This window comes from Pleurodeles waltl, chromosome 4_2 (genome assembly GCF_031143425.1).
Source record: "Pleurodeles waltl isolate 20211129_DDA chromosome 4_2, aPleWal1.hap1.20221129, whole genome shotgun sequence".
Lineage (NCBI taxonomy): Eukaryota > Metazoa > Chordata > Amphibia > Caudata > Salamandridae > Pleurodeles > Pleurodeles waltl.
Window position 1 is genome coordinate 79,027,764 of NC_090443.1, and position 20,969 is coordinate 79,048,732.

Below are 20,969 nucleotides of genomic sequence, written 5' to 3' on the forward strand. Positions count from 1 at the left end.
CTGAGACAAAAACAAGAGCCTGAATTCCATTGTGAAGAAGATGTGCTGCATATCCTCTACTACCATGAAAGCCGACAGTGCTACAGCTTTACTTATCAGATATGATAGATCATAATGGACTTCTTCGAAAGCTTCTCCGAGAGACTCCCTTTCAAAGTCAGAGAAAACTTCAGGCTGTACTGGAAGAAGGAATAATAGCTGCATGTTGATGCATTTGCAGGTTCCTCCAATTTGTGAGACTAACCATGCAAAGTTCATCCTGGCTATGGCTCACATGCCTAAAACCTGAAGCACAGTAGCATATTTTAACCTGCCCTTTTCTGGTATTCCACTTGTTGGCACCCACGCACATGAGGAAATGCAGTGGATGAAAACGAAGATGGAAACTTTGTAAGCTGCAGGCCTGGGAAAGAAAAAAAGAGTACATGACATATTACAGGCCATATGGTGGTCGACACTTCACTAAGAGGGTCTCAAACTCTTCAGTGGCCTCTGCATCACCAGGCTCACAATCTGAAGTCATACCAGCAAAAAGAAAATCTTCAGGCAGCAGTGGAGGCCTGTAATCAACAGTGGCAGCCGGAGTTAAACACTGAGTGCTCTCTTACCCTTCTTCTATACATAATTTCAGTGTGGGGAAGAAAAATGAAACATCTATAAGACAGGAAAAGCATCAGTAATTTGTGCAACAATGGCATTTTCTGAAGTTTACATAATTTCCTCTAGCCATTCCTTTAAAGACGTCTATGCATTTCAAACTGCAGAAGCTTTAAACAAGAGCTCCGAAACCTTTTAAAAAACACAGGCCGCGGAACTCATCCTAAACTTCCAAAAAAGAAAGTGAATTTATTCCTGCTACATTCTCATGCGAAAAACAGGGCGCCAAAGAAGAATTCAGTCCCATTGCACCTACTGCATAATCATACCGTGGGGTACACTATTTATAAATAATGCATTTTACAAGTGTATCCCTGAAAAATTGAATATAACGTGTTCATTTTGTTGCTTTCCACACATCAAAATCTGTATGCCCCAGTCCTTATCGGACATTTTTAGCCCTGATAAATATCAGCAAATTTGACCTGTCCAAGTGCATAGGGGGATGCAATTTATTTTGAAAACCTGCAATTTTGCTACGTGCAGTAACAGGAGTTACAATATGTATTGGAATTCAGTGGCCAACTCGTAATAAGCATCCAAGTGATTGGCTGAGAAGAAAAAAAAAGTTCTTCCACTCATACTTCAGACAACCGACTGATAAAAGGATCAATGTCTCCAGAATTCTTGACCCTTTTCCAGATAACTCCAGACTTTTACGAGCAGCTGGCTATTCACTACAAAACCAGGTCAGCCTAATCACAGCTTGGGGATGACGCTCTCTATGCGCTGGTGGGAGCAGAGACTTTTATCCATATGCCTGAAGTGCTCAGATTTAGTAAAGACATCGCAAGTAACAGACCCCAGTAATAAACAGATCTTGCAAACTATCTTGTCTGCATTTTCCCATTACTCTATCCTTGTTTACACATTAGGCAGCTGCAGGAGTGTCAGGATGATCAGTGGTGCCAATACTCTGACAGCTGGAGATGCAAGCTAACCATGACCCTGACGGCAACACAGTCTCCACCTTAGTGGTGCAAGGCAGAACGTTGTTTATAAGGGTTCCTACTTATCAAGACATTCCTGACCAGACATTCACAATGGATGTGTCCCTGAAAGACTGGGGAGGGCAATATGGCCTACCTCCGGGCACAACACACGGCCCCACAAAAAGAGTTTGTACAACATACTGAAGTGGAGAGCAGACTGCGTCACGCTCAATTTTTTGTTTGATTTAAAATGTCAAAATGAGGTCATCAAACATATCATTTAATATAGGAATAACGTTACTTAACCTGTAAGCATCTATTCGTAGCGTGTAGTGCCATAGATTAATATGTTTAGGATACTCTTGCCATCTAGTGTTGGACTCAGACATTGCAAGATGTTTTTGTTTGAAAATTCTTTCGCTTCATGAGGTATAATGACTATTCTCATAGTGTGTATTACGCATGGTCATCAGCTCCTTTATTATATTGTTTTTGGCTCATCAAGTGAGGTTAGGATAGGAGCAGGAAATTAGATAGTAAAGATAAACATACAAGGTATAGTTTGAGAAAGATAAATGTTAAGTAGAATAGTGCATCTGTCAGCCATTAGCTTCTGGGAAGGAGGGTGGGTGCATATGAATCTATGGCACTACACGCTAATAGAGGCTTACAGGGTAAGCAACATATTTTATTCATAGCATGTGTTGGCTGTGGATGCATATACTTAGCATCGAATGTAAAGAAGTGCTCCCCAAGTGCGGTGGGTAGCCAAAGGTAGACATAGATGCATGAAAACGTGTTCAGAATACAACTTTACCCACTTTAAGCTGCTGGTCAACTAAGACATCAACACGATGTTTTGTGAATGTATGTGGGCTATTCCATGTGGCTGGCTTACAGATATCCACTAGTGGAATATTTCTCTGGAAAGCCATGGAGGTGAGTTTTTCCCTGGTGGAATTAGCTCTTGGAACCACAGATAGCACATGTCTGACTTTGTGGTGGCAATTTTGTATATATCTTACTAGCCACCTTGCAATTTCTGCTTCGGAAATTGGAAAGACTTCTTATGAGGATTTCAAAAGTCTACAAAAAGTTGTTGGGTTTTACGAAAAGGTTCGCTCTCACAATGTAATACATTACTGCTCTCTTAACATTAAGTGTATGCTGAGCTACTAGTTCTGGTTTTAGAAAGAAAACTTGGAGCACAATGGTTTACACGAAAAGAAGAAACTACTTAAGGGGGGAATTTGTTTTTTTTTTGTTAGTACAAATTTACCAGGCCTGACCTAGAAGAAGGGTTCTTCCAAATTGAGCGCTTGAAGCTCACTGATACATCTAAAAGATATGTTACAACTACTAAGAAACCTATCTTCCATGTGAGGAACTCTAGTCCACATATAGGTAGTGCTTCAAAAGGAGAACCCATAAGTCTGATGAGAACTATATTAAGAATCCAGGCAGATGCTGGTGGGATGGAGAGAGGAATAACTCTTTTAATACGTCCATAACAACTTTGATAACTGGAATTTTAAACAAAGATGTGTGTTGCCTGTTTTGCATGCACAAAGCCACTGCTGGTAGGTGTAGCTGAATGCAGATGTATGCTAGGCCTACTTTTTGTAAATGGAGTAGATAGCAAATAAGGTCTTGTATAGTAGGGGAGAGCAGCTGGATTTGTCTGCGAGGCAATATTGCACAAATCTTTTACATTTTATTGCATAGCATGCCCATTTGGTGGGCCTACGGGCTTGTTTCGCAATGGTCATACATTCCTGTGGAAGATTCAGGTATCAAAATTCTAGGCCCTCAGGATCCTGATCGCTAGATTCAGAAGTTTGGGATTGGGGTGTACTGTTCTGCCCTACTCCTGAGTTAGAAGGCATAGCCATATTGGTAGTTTCTCGCATAGCACACCTGACAGTTGTGATAGGGGTGTGAACCATGCTCGTCAAGCCCATGTTGGGGCTATTGGAATTATTGTGAGTGATGTTTGTGTGAGCCTCTGAACCAGGTAAGAAATTATTGGGAGAGGAGGAAAAGTGTAAGCAAATATCCCTGACCAGTTGATCCACCGGAGGTGAAGAAACCTGGAAACAAAGCTTTGGTCTTCAAGTGAAAAAACCTGGAGGCAAAGCTTTCGCATTTTACTATCTGTTGTGTTGCAAAGAGGTCTATCTCCGGAGTTCCCAACCATTGGACCTATAAGTGGAGTAGTTTTTGTCTCGATTTCCCACTTGCATCCTGCTGCGCATATCTACGAAGTCGTTGCCTACCTTTGGTAGGTGTTCTGCTAGGAGGTGGTTCTTGTGATGTATGGATCAATGCCATTTGCACTCCGCTATCCACAAGACCTGTATGGAGTGCATACCCACCATTTTTTAATATAGTACATGACTGTCATGTTGTTGGTGCGGACTAGAACAACTTTGTGGTGAAGATGTTGTTGAAATGCTCCAAGGACTAACTGAATTGCAAGAAGCTCTAGGTGATTGATGTGTAGATGTTTCTGCACTGGAAACCCCTGCCCCCTTCACTGTGAGATCTTGCATGCGTGCCACCCAACTGTGTAAGGATGCGTCTATTATAATGGTCACTTGTGGAACACTGGCTTTAAAGGGATGACCCTGCAACAGACTGTTATTGTTCTACCACTGCAGAGATCGAAGGATCACTGGCCCTATCAAACTAGGTCTTGTAGATGTCCTTCCGCTTGAGACCATTGTGATTGTACGCATTGCTGTAATGGCCACATCTGAAGTTGTGCATGTGTTCCTATGGAGAGACATGAGGCCATCATACCTATAAGGCTCATCATTGTCTTGACTGTGACGTGACTATGTGGTTGAAAAAGAAGAAGTGCAAGCTGTATCTTTTATACACTTGCAGGACTGGGATAAGCTTTTGCTAAAGTCTGTCTCCGTTATCTGCATCGCCGTTTATTTTTGCTGCATTAGTATTCCTTTGTGTTGCTGTAATATTGCTTCTGTTATTTGTATTTGTATTGCCGTGTATTTTGCATCTGTCCTGACCCTTTGTGTTTCCTGCACGTCTCTGCCCCCCATACCCCCCCTGTATATCTTTTGCTTCACCTGTCTCTCACTGCCCGTTTTTTTGGCTACCGGCTCCGGCCGGTCACTGTTCCCCCTGATGCTGCCTATCAAACTAGGTCTTGTAGATGTCCTTCCGCTTGAGACCATTGTGATTGTATGCATTGCTGTAATGGCTACATATGAAGTTGTGCATGTGTTACTATGGAGAGACATGAGGCCATCATACCTATAAGGCTCATCATTGTCTTGACTGTGACGTGACTATGTGGTTGAAAAAGAAGAAATGCAAGCTGTATCTTTTATACACTTGCAGGACCAGGATAAGCTTTTGCTAAAGTCTGTCTCCGTTATCTGCATCGCCGTTTATTTTTGCTGCGTGACTATTCCTTTGTGTTGCTGTAATATTGCTTGTTATTTGTATTTGTATCGCCGTGAATTTTGCATCTGTCCTGACCCTTTGTGTTTCCTGCGCGTCTCTGTCCCCCTGCCCCGTATATCTTTCGCTTCACCTGTCTCTCACCGCCCGTTTTTTGCTACCGGCTCCGGCCGGTCACTGTTCCCCCTGCCGCTGCCTCCCCTGCGGCCCGCCCCCCTTGCACACCCATTGGCCCTCCCTCCCACCTCCCAGCTGCGCCATCCTCCCACCCCACCCTATTAATGGCGCCCGCTGCACAGAGCCCCGTGTAACTCCCTGACCGGGTTCTGGCCAGGAGTTTCACTTGGCTCCACCAGCCTGCCCCGTGCCCGATACTGTGGACTGCCGCCTGGACAGCAGTTCGAGGCCCTCCTCCACCCGCAGGCATCCGCCTGCACCTCATCCCTGGTGCCTAGTGGTAGGCTTTCCCTGTGTTCATCGCGCGAGTATTCCTTCTGTGTTGCTGTAATTTGTTTATGTGTCTGTTTCTGTCTCTGTTATCTGCATCGCCGTTTATTTTTGCTGCGTTAGTACTCCTTTGTGTTGCTGTAATATTGCTTCTGTTATTTGTATTTGTATCGCCGTGTATTTTGCATCTGTCCTGACCCTTTGTGTTTCCTGCGCGTCTCTGTCCCCCTGCCCCCCCTGTATATCTTTTGCTTCACCTGTCTCTCACTGCCCGTTTTTTTTTGCTACCGGCTCCGGCCGGTCACTGTTCCCCCTGATGCTGCCTCCCCAGCGACCCTGCGCTCTTTGCACACCCATTGGCCCTCCCGCCCGCCTCCCAGCTGCTCCAACCTCCCACCCCACCCTCTGAATGGCGGCTGCGCCAGAGGCAAGCCCGTCTGCGCCTGGCCACGCCTGAACCACGCCCAGCGCCAGTTCCCTTGGTCCCCCTAACCCAGACCCCCCCAGACAACACTACTCAACAACCACAATCCACTCCCTCAACCCAGGACCACTCCCCGCCTGCACCCAAGCCAACCCCAAACACACGCAGGGACCTTTCACCTGCCGGTTCTCCTGTTCCCCCACAAACACCAGAAACACCCACACACCTGCACCAACCCCAACGCTCCCCACAACAAACACCTCAACGCAGAAGATTAACAGTCCCCACCCACCCCTACAGACCCTGCCCCAACAAGCCCCACAACCCTAACACACTCCACAACACCACCACAACCCACAGCAACACCAAAACCCCCACACCAACATACCCCACAACACCACTAACACCCCCCACACCAACACCATCACGCACCACCACAACAACAGCCCCCACAACTACCTTAACTGCAAACTTCTAAACACCTGCTCCTTACACAAGCATGCCATTAAACTCTGGGACCTTATCCCATCACACTCACCAGACATTGTCTTCCTCACGGAAACTTGGATGAACCCCGCATCTGAGCCAGACATAGCCACAACCACCCCAGATGGATACAAACTCCATCGCAGAGACCGATTAAACAAACCAGGAGGTGGCATCGCCATTATACACAAAAACACCATTAAGGTCACCACCAACACACACGACACCCTAGACAGTGCAGAACACATGCACTTCCTAATTCACATAAACGACAACATCACCCTCAGAGGAACCCTCATCTACAGACCACCAAGGCCCCGCCCCCCTTGTGTGACGCCATCGCCAACACCATCAGCCCGCACGCCCTCACCTCCACAGACTACATCTTCCTCAGTGACTTTAACTTTCACCTGGAGAACCCCCACGACCATGACTCCTCATCCCTTCTAGATAACCTCACGAACCTCGGACTCAAACAACTAGTCACAGCACCCACCCACTCAGCAGGACACATACTAGACGCAATCTTCACCTCGAGCAATCACATAACTTACACTCACACCACCGAACTCCACTGGACTGACCACCACTGCGTCCACTTCTCCTTCTCCAAACCCCCCACACACCACCACCAACACACCACACCCTACCGCATGTGGGACAAGATCCCCACAGAACACCTGAACGCCCAACTCACGCAGAACCCCCCCAACACCAACGACCCCAATATTGCTGCCCAAAACCTCACACAATGGATCACAACCTGCGCAGACTCACTCGCCCCTCTCAGAAAAAACATCACCACCCGCAGCATCAAGAACGCCCCCTGGTTTACCACTGAACTCCAAGCCTCCAAGCGTGAATGCCGCAAAACAGAGAAAGCTTGGCGACAGGAACCCTCAACCACCAACTTCTCCACCCTCAATACCACCATTCGCAAACACCACCAACTCATACGCACCACCAAAAGAGCATACTACAAGGAAACTCTCACAACAGCAAGGAACTCTTTACCATCATCAAAGAGCTCTCCAAACCCAAAGCCAGCAACATCGACCCCACGCACACACAACTCCTCTGCGACTCCCTCTCCAACCATTTCTACCGCAAAATCGTAGACATATACAACAGCTTCACACCACACGCACCTGCCACACACACCACCAACTCGATCAGCAATGATCCCCTCCCCCCCAAACCTACTACTCACCTGGGCCCCTACCGATGACAAAGAAACTGAAAAAACGATTAATTCCATCCACTCAGGCTCCCCCCCCGGACCCTTGCCCCCACCGCATTTACAACAAGGCCAGCCCAACCATCGCTCCCAAGCTTTGCGACATAATCAACAGCTCTTTCAACGCTGCCACCTTCCCAGACCCCTGGAAGCACGCAGAAATTACTGCACTCCTGAAAAAGCCCAAAGCAGACCCTGATGACCTCACCAACTACCGCCCAATTTCACTCCTCCCAGTCTGGGTTCCGCAAGAACCACAGCACTGAGACCGCCCTCATCACATGTACTGACGACATCAGAACCAGAGTCGACAAGGGCGAGACCGTCGCACTCATCCTCCTGGACCTCTCCGCTGCCTTCAACACTGTCTGCCACCAAACACTGCACACACCTCCACAACGCAGGTATTCGACACAAGGCCCTAGACTGGCTGACCTCCTTCCTCACCGAAAGAACCCAGAAAGTCTGCCTCCCTCCCTTCCACTCCACAGCCACCAAAATCATCTGCGGAGTCCACCAAGGGTCCTCCTTCAGCCCCACCCTTTTCAACATTTACATGACCCCGCTAGCAAACATCCTCCGACCACACGGAATCACCATCATATCCTACGCAGACGACACCCAGCTCATCATCTCCCTCACCCGAAACCCTACCACCGCAAAAAACAACCTACACCAGCGCCTTGAGACCCTTAAGGGTGAGTAGCGCGCTCTATAAATATTTTGATTGATTGATTAAAGTGGAGTTTAGGGTGGCAGTTAAGAACGGCTGCACTTGTAAGGGTTGTAGGTGGAATTTTGTAACATTTAGCATGAAACCCATTCTGGGAAGAGACTTTTTGAGTGCCCTGCAGACAATTTTGTTTGCTTGTACTCTTGATAAAGCCAATCGTCTGGGTAGGGGAATATGTGTGCCCCTCTTTCTGAGGTGAGGGGCTACTACTGCAAGACATTTTGTGAACACTCTTGGTGTAGCAGTTACTCCGAATGGCATCACTGTGAACTGATAATGTTGACTACTTATTTGAAAACTGAGGTAGCACCGACAGGCTGGGTGTATTGGTGTGTGAAAATAGGCATCCTTGATGTCTCTGGTTGTCATGAAGTCTCCTTGCTGCATTAGCGGTATGACTTATTTTAACACAACCATGTGGAAGTGCTCCAACAGGATGTATGTGTTGAGTGGTCTGAAGTCTAGTATAGGCCTTAAGACACCATCTTTATCTGAAATGAGTAAATACAGTGAGTACACTCTGTGTCCCTGGTCTGGAACGGTCTCTATGGCCCCTTTTGAAGCAGAACTAATAGGTGTTGCTTTGACATTTTGACATAGCTTGTGCTTGAGGTGGGATATTGGTTGGCGAAGATGTGAGTTCTAAATAATATCCATCTTTTATTATTGAGAGGACCCACTGATATGAGGTAATTTGCACACAATCTGTGTGGTACTCCAGTAACCACACCCCCACTGGTCTTAAGTCTGGAGTCACAGCTTGATGGGAGTGACCCCTCCCAAAGTACCCTCTAGGTTTAGATGTTTGAAGGGCACTCATGGCTTTAGCAGTGTCAGTGTTCTTTTTAATCTTTTCCAGCATTTCGTCCGCTTGTGGGCCAATAAGGTCTTCGCTATCAAAAGGTACACTAAAGAGGTATGGCTGGACATCAGGTTTAAACCCTTACATTCTCAACCAAGCAGGTTTCTGATGATAATGCTGGTGTGGAGGTCTCTTGCAATGGTGTCTGCTGCATCTAAGGGGCACTGAATTAGACTTGATTCTCCCCTTTTCAATTAATTCTTATCCACTTTGCTTGTATTGCTGAGGAAGGTGTTGCAGCAATCCCAGCATCTCATCCCCCTGTGCTCTGTTGTATCTTGAGAGGAGGTCTACAGAAATGAAGATCCTAATGTGGTTTGCTGCCTGCACTGCAACACGTTACCTGCAGCATCAAATTTCTTGCTCTCATTGTCTGTAGGAGCAGCATCACCAGTGCCGTGTGAGTCGCACATTTTCTGGTAGCGTGCATCACGAGAGAATCGGTTGTATGACAGCAGAACAATGCATGGCTTAGCAATGAGGTCCGAACCATGACCACGTCTTTACCTCGCATGCCTTAACCACGCATGCCTTCACAACTAATTTTGTTGTAAAAACATGCTTATAAAACGTATATGTGTTTACGCCATGCGTGATTGTGCGATACAATTCCCCCTCTACCCCCTCGGCCTAAACCCTTCCATATCCTAAAAACTATTCAACCCTGTCATTAAAACTACCCTGACCCCCCACCCTAAGCCCTAAAACTTACCCTGCTCAGTCCTAAAAACTACCCTGACCCCCTCCCTAAACCCTAAAAGCTACCCTGCCCTGTCCTAAAAACTACCCAGACCCCCGCTCTAAACCCTACCCGTCCTAAAAACTACATCACTCTGTCCTAAAAACTACCCTGATCCCAGCCCTAACCCCTAAAACCTACCCTGTCCTAAAAAACTACAGTGACCCCGCACTAAGCTCTTAAACCTACCCTGTCCTAAAAACTACCCCACCCTGTGATAAAGACTATCCAACTTCTCACTCTAAACCCTTAAACCTTCCTTGTCATAAAAACAACCCTGCCCCACCCTGAACACTAAAACCTACCCAACCCTGTCCTAAAAACTACCCTGACCCCCACCCTAAACCCTCAAACCTACCCCACCCTGTCCTAAAACTACCCCACCTGGTCCAAAAAACTACCCGACCCAATCCCTAAAACCTACAGCACCCTGTCCTACAAACTACCCAGACCCCACCACACCCGTCCTGAATCTTACAATCTACCCTATCCTAAAAACTGCCTGCCATGTCCAAAAAACGACTCGCCCTGCCCTGAACCCTAAAACCTTCCCCGTCCTGAAAACTACCCCGCCACCACCCCAAACTTCTTATCAACCCCAGGTGTTAGGACCCTTGATTTGCCAGGTTGCAAGAAAATATCTGTGGTGGGTTTAAACATGCCTTGTAGCATGGGTAAGAATTAGACAGTGTGGTGCATCTTGGATAGTGTTTCTACAAGGAAGTGTGCACATGTCAACATTATGATATTCTGCAGACCTGCATAGTACCTCATAGTATGTGGTGGTGTCGTCAGGTGGAGAAAGTTTGGAGGAGTATAGAATTGTATCCCCTTGTGGATCTACATTATAGTCACCCAAGGGTTGATCAAGATTATCTGGATCACCCTATGCACCTGGAAAGTAAAGTGTAGTAGGGTCAAATTGTCTCCAGTGCTGTGTTCCCCTCGAGAAGATGTGCTAGGTGACCCTTGTGGGTGAGCATGAGGGGAGCGATGTGGTGAGGTTGGTAGGGGTGCAGATATAGCTGGCGCTGGCAATAGAGAAGAGTAGGTGGGGGTAGAGGAGGTATAGGTGGTGATGTAGAAGTAGGTGGTAGAGGAGGTGGAGGTTTTGGTGAAAACCAGATGGGACTGGTGCTCCTGTCCTCATGTTTTTTGCATGGGAGCTTCTGTGGTTGCGGTTTCATGAAGGTCTTCTTGCATTTTGAGAATATATCTGTAGGTGGGAGAGGTGGTTTGGGTACACCCTTCCTGTATCTGGTTTTATGACCATAATCTTCTGTCTGGCATCATGGTGTTCTTGTAGTTTAGTTAAAACAGACCGTTCTTATGGTTCTGAGTGAATCTGTGCTATTCTTATCACCAAGACTTTCTTACATGTCAAAGCCTTTGAAGCGAAGATGTTTCAGTGTGGATATGGTTTTCGGCACCGATATCAGCTTAGGATGTGAAGATGTTTTCGGCGCTGAGGGTGTTTTTAGAGGTATGGACACTGAGGGTGCCCTGTATTTTTCTGGCCCAGATTTCAGCTGTGAAAGCTTTGAAGTCTTTTCTGGAATTGATGCTTGTTTTTTCGACGCTGCCTCCGAAACGGGCTTTGACTTTGGAGGTTTCTGTGCCTTAATTTTCTTGGTGAACTTTAAGAGTTGTTTAAGAGGAGGGACAAGTGTCTGCTCCTTTGCCTTGTGCCGGATACCTCCATGGCCCTAGGACAGGGAGGGTCTGTGAGCCTGAGCTAGACCTTTGTTGGTGTCTGGGAGGCTTTCGCCACAGTACTCACGTGCCCCACTGAAGCGAACTGTTCGACTTCAAGTTTGTGTTCGGAGTCAGAGACTTCCCCACTCCTGGCAAGAAGACCTGGGATGTCTATCTGAGTTCCCTGGGCCTTTGCATCTTCGCCGGTGTCACCCTCAGAGTGGAGGCTATGTCCGCGATTTGGTTGCGTCTAGTTCCCGAAGATATCAGGTTATCAGGTACATCTTCTGTTTGGTGTGCCTGCATCGTACTTTGGACCCAGTATCACTCTCTTTGTTGTTGAAGCGTCTTCTTCGAATGGAAAGCCAGGAAAACTTCACATGATGATTAGTCATGTTTCAGAAACAGGCAGAGGTTGCAGACTGGATGGTGATCTTGCCTGGAGTACTTTGCCTGACACCTAGGACATTAGCTGAAAGAAATCTTTTCCATCACTCTACATGTGGCGAGTGAAGGATGTTGGAAACTCAGAGAGCGAAATCAAGCCAGACCCTGGCACGGGCAAGCAGAAAAATTTGCAGACCTGACTAAGTTGTTTTCTTGGTGGTCTTCATCGAAAGGTGATGTACTGGTCACTGAACTGGGCGGTGGAACCATGTCAAAGCTTAAATTGCAGAGCTCCGAGGTAGGCATCAGAACCGCAATGGCAGAAGAAAACAATGTAACAAAGGAGCCAATGACCATGCGCAGTACAGATTATAGAAGGAATCACTATACCTTGTGATTCAAAATACTTAACAATAGATGGCTAAAGTGTGCTAAGCATATTTATCTTTGCCCAACACACACTACGAATATCTATTTACATTGCTAATGTTTTAAAACAAAGTTATCAGAGTTAGAAAGAAAACTCCTTTTTAAATGTTTTAAAAACTTAAAAAATGTAAAGAACGATAATTCTTTGCATTTATAGGAGCATATATGTACAAAGCATTTTTAGTGGTGCAGCCTTTCCTAAAGATAAACAAAGGTCTAAGAAATTTACTTTGTATCATTTTCAATAATGGACAACAGAACATTATGGCCCTCATTACAACATTGGCCGGCGGTGGCAAGTTGTAACCGCCGTGCGGCCGCCAATGCAGCCGCTCTCCCGCAGTGGCCATTTTGACATCCCCGCTGGGCCGGCGGGAAGAAACTGAGTTTCCGCCCGTCGGCCCAGCGGGGATGTCGGCCGCAACATGGAGCCGGCGGTGCGACGGGTGCAGTTGCACCCAACGCTCTTTTCACTGTCTGCTATGCAGACAGTGAAAAGCTCCATGGGGCTGTGCCAGGGGGCCCCTGCACTGCCCATGCCAGGGGCCCCGCGACTCCACTTTCCGCCAGCTTTTTCATGGCGGTTCCTACTGCCATGAAAATGCTGGCGGGAGGGGGACTCGTAATCCCCTTGGCAGCGGTGGAAGCAGCGCTGCCCTGGAGGATTAAATCCGACGGGACCAACGTGGCGGAAAACCGTCTGTCCCGGCGGTGCGACAGCAGCGTAATTCCCAAGAATGCACCGCCAAAAAGCTGGCGGTGCAATTGACGAAACAGCCCTGGCGGTCTTTGACCGCCAGGGTTGTAATGAGGCCCTATATGTTATATCATGGATCCCTTCTTTGTACAGTGGAGGTACGCATTGTTCTCGACTTTCACCAGAACATTTCCTGTCTGTAATTTTTGAAGGCAAAAGCCCCCTTCTGGTTCTTAAAAAATATATAAACCTTCTCTTTTTTTGTTTGTTCCATATTCTCACACATTCCTGGGATTTTTTTTATTTTTATAGTCTGATACAGTTTTATATAGAGTGATATCGAGAAGGAACAGAGAGGGATGCCATTTAGACAGGCTGATCAAGTACGCACTAGATCTCCTCCTTAAGTTTAGGGGCCAAATCCCACACCTCAATTTACTAGCCTTGAATGTGGCTGCATGGGTTTGAACTCATATGACATAGGCATCTTAGTGTACCTCAGGACTGTAAACAAAGCCAAACACCTATCTACTAGCACTTCCTATTCATCCAGATGGAAGAGATTCTGCGTCTGATTTACCGGGAAAAACAAATCCAATGAAATGTCAGCAAGAAATAGTACTTTCTAACCATCTCTATTTGGCCAAATCAGACTTGGGGTTCTCTTCACTAAAGGGAGACATCTTGCTGCTATTACAGCTTACATTAAATGCCCATTTTCTTCATGGTCCCTATTATTAAGGACTTCCAGGAAGGCATTTAAAAGGTTTCCCCACCAGTGAAGAGACTTTTCCACAAGAAACACAATGTGGTTCTGGTTCTTTCTACACTGATGGTCCGCACTCATACAAATGAATGGCAACACCTTGCAGCTTACTTTGTGGAACGCATCTTTCCTCACATATGCAAACATGGGTAGTGAAATTCAGGCACTATGTTCCCAGAAACTCTACACAGTTTTTGGCAAAAACATTGTTGTCATGAGGACATCTGTCTTTTCTTTCCTTTCCAAGGTGGACTCAGATTTTTATGTTAATCAAACTATTTCTCTTCTCACATTTACACGTCAGCAGAAATGTCTTTATAAGCTAATGACGTAATGATGGTTCATAAGATTTAGCTTGATAAAACAAAAGACATCTACAAGTCTATTTGTGACTTATGTGACTGTTGACAGAAATCTGTCCACCTCTAGTCTCAGTCTCAGTCTATTTTCAGCTCGATTGTCTCTTCTATGGTATTTTATCAGAAAGGGAAATGTCACTTACCCAGTGTACATCTGTTTGTGGCATGTAGTGCTGCAGATTCACATGCTTTGCATAAGTTCGCTACCTAGTGTTGGGCTCGGTGTGTTATAAGTGTTTGTCTTTGAAGAAACTTTTTCGAGTCCCAAAATCGAGTGACTCCTCCTCTCAGTGATAGTGCGCATGGTCATCGAGTCCTTTGTTAGACTGTTTTGTCACAGGAGGGTGAAGTAAGGAGTGAAGAATAGTATATGTACATATATATAGTAAGTAAAGAAGATGTACATGCAATGTATATACATATTTACATAAGAAAGTACCACAAAGTACTACTCCGGGGACGAGGGAGGGTGCATGTGAATCTGCAGCACTACATGCCACTAACAGATGTACACTGGGTAAGTGACATTTTCCGTTTGATGGCATGTGTAGCTGCAGATACACATGCTTTGCATAGACTGAAAAGCAGTCCCCTCCTAAAATAAGCAGTGGCTAGCCTGTAGGAGTTGGAGTAGTTTGAAATAGTGTTTTAAGCACTGCTTGACCAACATTTGCTTGTTGGCGAGACAGCACATCCACATAGTAGTGTTTAGTAAATGTGTGTGATGTAGACCATATGGCTGCTTTGCATATGTTTGCCATTGGTATATTTCCTAAGAATGCCATTGATGCTTCTTTCTTTCTAGTAGAATGTGCTTTAGGAGTTAATAGTAGTTGCCATTTAGCTTTAAGATAGTAAGTTTAAATACACTTTACTATCCATTTGGTTAATCCTTGTTTTGAAATAAGATTACTCTTATGAGGCTTTTGAAAAGCCACAAAACGTTGTTTAGAATTTCTGAAATCTTTTGTTCTGTCTATATAATACATGAGAGCTCTTTTGACATCAAAAGTGTGCAGAGCTCTTTCAGCAACTGAATCTGGCTGTGGAAAGAAGAGTGGCAATTCCACTGATTGACTGATGTGAAATGGTGAAACCACTTTGGGTAGAAATTTTGCATTTGTGTTAACTATTTTGTGTTTGTGAATTTGGAAGAAAGTTTCATCTAAAGTGAATGCTTGAATTTCACTAATTCTTCTTAAGGCTGTAATTGCTACCAAGAAAGCAACTTTCCATGACAGAAATTGAAGAGCGCAAGAATGCATAGGTTCAAATGCTGGGCCCATAAGCCTTGTAAGCACATTGTTAAGATTCCAGGATGGAGCTGGTGGAGCTCTAGATGGAATAACTCTTTTAAGGCCCTCCATAAAAGCTTTTATGACAGGGATTCTAAACAGAGAAGTGTGCTGTCTGTTTTGAAGGTAGGCTGATATTGCTGTTAAATTAATTTTAATAGATGAATATGCAAGTGTTATTTTTTGTAAATAAAGCAAATAACATACAATATTCTGTACTGATGCTTTGAGTGGATTCATGTTTTTGGGTTGACAGTAATATACAAAACGTTTTCATTTAGCTGCATAGCACTGTCTAGTTGTAGGTTTACGTGCTTCCTTTAGAATGTCCATACATTCTGATGGAAGTTGTAGATATCCAAACTCTATGACGTCAGGAGACAAATCGCCAGGTTGAGCTTACTGGGTTGGGGTGCCTGATGTGACCTTTGTTTTGATTCAATAAGTCTTGTCTGTTTGGTGCTACAAACAGATCCAACAGTGTTGTTTACCAGGGTTGACGTGCCCAGGTGGGAGCAATGAGTATCATAGTAAGAGAGGAATGACGAATTTTGTTGACCAGAAATGGAATTAGTGGGAGGGGGGGAAAAGTGTAAGCAAATATCCCTGACCAATTGATCCATAGAGTATTGCCCTAGGATCAAGGGTATGGGTACGTGGATGCGAAGTTTGGGCATTTTGCATTTTCACTTGTTGCGAAAAGGTCTTTGTGTGGTGTTCCCCACATGTGAAAGTACTGTTGAATTACTTGTGGGTGAATCTCCCATTTGTTGCTGCGTCCTGCTTAAGAGGTCCACAAGTTGGTTGTGTATACCTGGGATATACTCTGCTAATAGGTGAATGCAATTGTGAATTGCCCACTTCCAAATTGTCTGTGCTAAAAGGCACAATTGAGATGAATGTGTCCCTCCATTTCTGCATATAATACATTGTTGTCATGTTGTCTGTCCTTATTAACACTGTTTTGTTTGTGATCTGTGGTTGGAATGCTTTGAGTGCTAAGAACACTGCCAGCATTTCCAAGTGGTTTAAGTGGTAAGTCTTCTGGACTGAGTCCCATTCTCCCTGGACCGTAAGATTGTTGAGATGGGCTCCCCAACCTGTCGTGGATGCACCTGTGGTGATTATGGTCTGTGGCACAGGGTCCTGAACTGGCCGCCCTTTTGATAAGTTTGGTGTGATTCCACCATTGCAGGGAGTTGTAAGTTTGGCCGTCCAACAACACTAGATCGTGAAGTTGACCCTGTGCCTGAGACCATTGTTGTGAAAGACACTGTTGCAGAGGTCTCATGTTTAGACGTGCTTTGGGCACTATTGATAAGCAGGATGCCATCATTCCCAAAAGTTTCATAATAAGCCTTACTGTGTAAGTTTGATTGTATTGTAGTAGAGACAGAGACTGTGGAACGCTTGGATTCTTTGTGGGTTTGGGTAGGCTAATGCTGACTGAGTGTTCAGAGTTGCTCCCAGATATGGTTGTATCTGCGCTGGCTGAAGGTGAGACTTCTGGTAATTGATTGGGAACCCTGGATTGCGTAGAGTATCAATTGTGTATTGTGTGTGTTGTTGACAGGTTTGAATGGTGCTGGCTTTTATAAACCAGTCGTCCAGATAGGAAAAGACATGTATAAATTGTCTTCTGAAGTATGCTCCAACCACTGCTAGGCATTTGGTAAATACCTTGGTGCTGTTGTTACTTTAAAGGGTAGCACTTTGAACTGACAGTGCTTGCTTGCTATCACAAACCTCAAGTATTTGCAGTGTGCTGGATGTATGGGAATAATGGAAGTAAGCATCTTTTAGATCGCATGCTGACATGTAGTCTTGTTTTTGTAACAAGGGGATGACATCCCGTAGAGTGACCATGTGAAAATGCTCTGAGAGAATGTACTGATTGAGAGGTCTTAGAGTGCAATCCTTTTTTGGTATGAGGAAGTATAGATAATATACTCCTGTTCATTGAGTGATAGGTACTACCTCTTTTGCACCTTTGAGTAGAAGAGATTCTAACTCTTGTTTCAGAAGAACAATGTGTTCCTGAGAAAGCCTGTGTGAGCGAGAGGGAATATTTTGTGGAGTGGAGATGAGTTCTAGGCAATAACCATTGTGGATAATTGACAGTACCCAGTGATCTGATGTAATTTTGTGCCACTGCTGGTAGAAATGTTGCAGTCTTCCTCCCACAGGAGATGTGTGCTGTGTGGGGATGCAGAGAAAGTCACTGCTTTGATGCACACCACTCGGGTATCTAAGGGGCACAATGAGTCTATATAGATGTTATGGGAGGTGCACATGGTGCTGAGTGCAGCTGCCACTTTGGTTTGTCGCTGAAATATGTCGGGATTTAATTGGGGTCCCACAATGACTCTCATTCAAGTGTCCACCAACCTGGTCCCACCTCACCCTGGGGTCTTAACCTGGGGCTGCACAATCAGACTCAGGTTTGACTAGCGAGAGGCGGTCGTGCCTGTGGGACTGCGTCTGGTTAGTCATGCAATGAGGCCTCCGCAAGCACCCAGATTTTCACCCCAGTGCGCCTCATGGAGTGGGTGATCATGTGTACATCTCTGTGCGGGTGCGAATGGTCTCCAGTTACAGCGTTAATCTCATCCAGTAATGCTTATATGTTCCAGGAGCAAGTTTCAAGGCACCATGCCTCCAGCTAGCAAGTATATTGGTACAGAAATCACAGCTTCACTTGGAGCACGTGTAAGCACTACGTGTTATAGGGGAGCAATGCAGACTTGTTTAATGTCAATAGCTCTTATAATGAATTCAGATTAAAGCATTACTACATTGTCATAGCGGCCATGATTAACGTGGGCTTGGCGCATGGTTGTAGGATTAGTATCTCTTGCTCATTTTAGGTCTGCATTATTTGGACTGTGCACTGTGCAGGGAGGCGAGTAAGTGCCCACAATATGCACTCACCATGCATGCCACTGTAAGAAAGTCTCTCCGGAGTCCCAGCAGGCTTCAAGCCAAGGTTGGAAATCTCACAGCCCGCCCAGATGCACAAGCAGAAGCAGCCTCGCCAGACAGAACGGGGGTCTCTGGCAGCCTCAGGGTTGACATCGGCCCAGCTCGTCCGACGAGACACCACTGGTTTGGGGGATCACAGGTTGCTCCGGACATCTCCTGCCTAGGAGCTGAGCGTTTATTTCAACACTTCCATGAGTGGCAAGGCAGGATCGCTACACCACTGTGCCAGTTCGACCAAGGTGCTCAGGCCGCCACCATCTTAGGATTCCAGCACAGACCGCATGATGTCAGTTCTTCATGCACAATTGCCCAGGGGACTGGCGAGTCAAGCATTGGTTCAAGCAGAAAATATGCGGCAGAGATAAGTTTACTGCCCACAACCCATAAAAAACAGTGAGATGAGGTAGGATGATGGGTTTTTATGTCCCTGACTGCCGGAGCCTCGCAGAAGTGAGGCCATCTTGCTTGCTGGCTCTCTGGCGCCCCACAAACTATGCATGTTTTCCAAAAACTGAAGGGTGAGTATTTGTGGGTAACACTGGTGTATTTTCACATTCTTGTAAATTGATGTTTGGTGCCTAAGGTGTTCAGTTTTCAAAGTATATTTAATCTGAAAGTTGAATGACTTGTGATCTTATCTTCTTGTTACTAGCGGGCATTTGTGTGCCATTAGTCATACAGAGATGTTTAACATTGCTACAGCTTTTTGACATAACTGCTGGTTACTCTACTTGATCCTCATAAGTGGTCACTGCTGTTAATTCTGTGTGAGGTGTTCAGTAATCATGTTTTGTTAGATGTGGTCACAATTGCAAGACCAACAATATTAGTTAGTAGCTTGGCATGATTTTTAATGGAACATTAGAGCTCTTAGAGGCTCCTGTTTCACAGTGACATAGGTATTTCAAGGCACTAGCCACTCTCGCATTGTCAAAATCCTCCTGCGATCCCTTAGTCCTTGGATGAAAACAAAATATGGAAAGACTTTGTTTACGAAGGTAAATGGAGAGGGGGGCAGAACCTTACGAGGAAATGGCAAACTTAATTATGATACTCACCCATATACGTGTTACATTGGTACCCGGTGTGAAAATCTTCAGTTTGCACTCCTTCAATAAGTGATGCCAGTAATGAAAGGTTATTAATGAGATGCAGGAGGTAGGTGTGAGAGTCGAACAACAAAGTCACAATCAAGATATATGCACACTTTTTATAGATCCGCTGTAGTTGGTGAAAGGAAAAGCATTTTGGTGTAAGGTTTGGGAAAGTGTATATGGCTCACCTTATGGAATTCGAGAGAGGCATTCCATTGAACCCCATCTCAGAAAGCATCATGGATGTCTGGAACTGTGGAGGATCCACCTGCATCAAATCCGGATATTGTGAGCAGAGTGGGGATGCAGTATTGGGGTTCATGCTGCCCACAGGAGAGTAAGCAGGGGAAGGTGATCCACTGCAGAAGAAAACAAATTATTTTGAATTAAATAAGGCTGGCACATGGGTAAATAAGTTGAAGATCAGTTTATTTTTTTATTTTTCCTTCCTATCTGTGACTCTTTCCTTTGCGGTGATTCTTCTCCTATGCATCAGAACGGATTTGCAACCCATAAGTACCCGAGAAGTTAGACATACAAGCGCAATACTTAGCCTCCTGGGTGAGGAACTAGGGAAGCAGATGTACTATTTACTGCTTGAAAAATACTGATTGCAATTCACGTCCAGTAATTGATTTTCCTAACTGACCTATGTACAAATACATCTCTTGTGGATCCTCATAGACCCCTCAATCCCAGAACCTTAAACCCCAATTATATACATAACAGCTACCAACCCAATTCCATGTGCCCACTTCTCAGTATACAACAAATCATGACACCATACCACACAAATTATAAACTCCTTTGTTTCCTCTTCACAAACCAGTCAATGTCAATTTCACAATAACTGTCCCATCCAAAAGAGATCCCTGTAAACAGATTAGAGCAGGTGAAATTTGCAATTAGATTGAAGTCCTTTAACCTCTCTCTGCACAGCCCATGGCTTAACTCCTACACAACCAACCAACCTTACACATCACAGTGTTCAACCCTATGAATTACATCTCATAATTCAAGCACTCCTAATGCAGAAGATAAATTGGTCTCAAATACCAAACTGTTTTAACCAAGATTTATGGGTATTTGCAAGAGGAATTTGGCACTCTGATAAATGATAAGTGGGGAAGCTCAGGAGTCGGAGACAAGGGAGAGGACACAACCACAAAAAAATAATAACTTACCCTTATGACATCAAAGGTGGTCTAAAACTACCCTTCAACCTATTGTAATGGACATGGGACAACATTAGCTGATAATCCCTCGCAAGGATACTTCCTTCCTAGATTACATCAGTCAGTATAACTACCACAGTACAG

At 45.2% G+C, this 20,969-nt stretch overlaps 1 protein-coding gene across 5 annotated transcripts in view; it reads right to left on the reverse strand.

Annotated features, from left to right (window-relative positions):
* STAT6 (signal transducer and activator of transcription 6) overlaps positions 1-20,969 on the reverse strand; it is a 604,937-nt gene that overhangs the window by 16,238 nt on the left and 567,730 nt on the right. For all 5 annotated transcript variants that reach the window (XM_069230781.1, XM_069230777.1, XM_069230780.1 and 2 more), the window contains one exon: positions 19,839-20,009. In XM_069230781.1, coding sequence (XP_069086882.1) covers positions 19,839-20,009 — 171 coding nt within the window. The remainder of the gene's footprint in view (positions 1-19,838; positions 20,010-20,969) is intronic.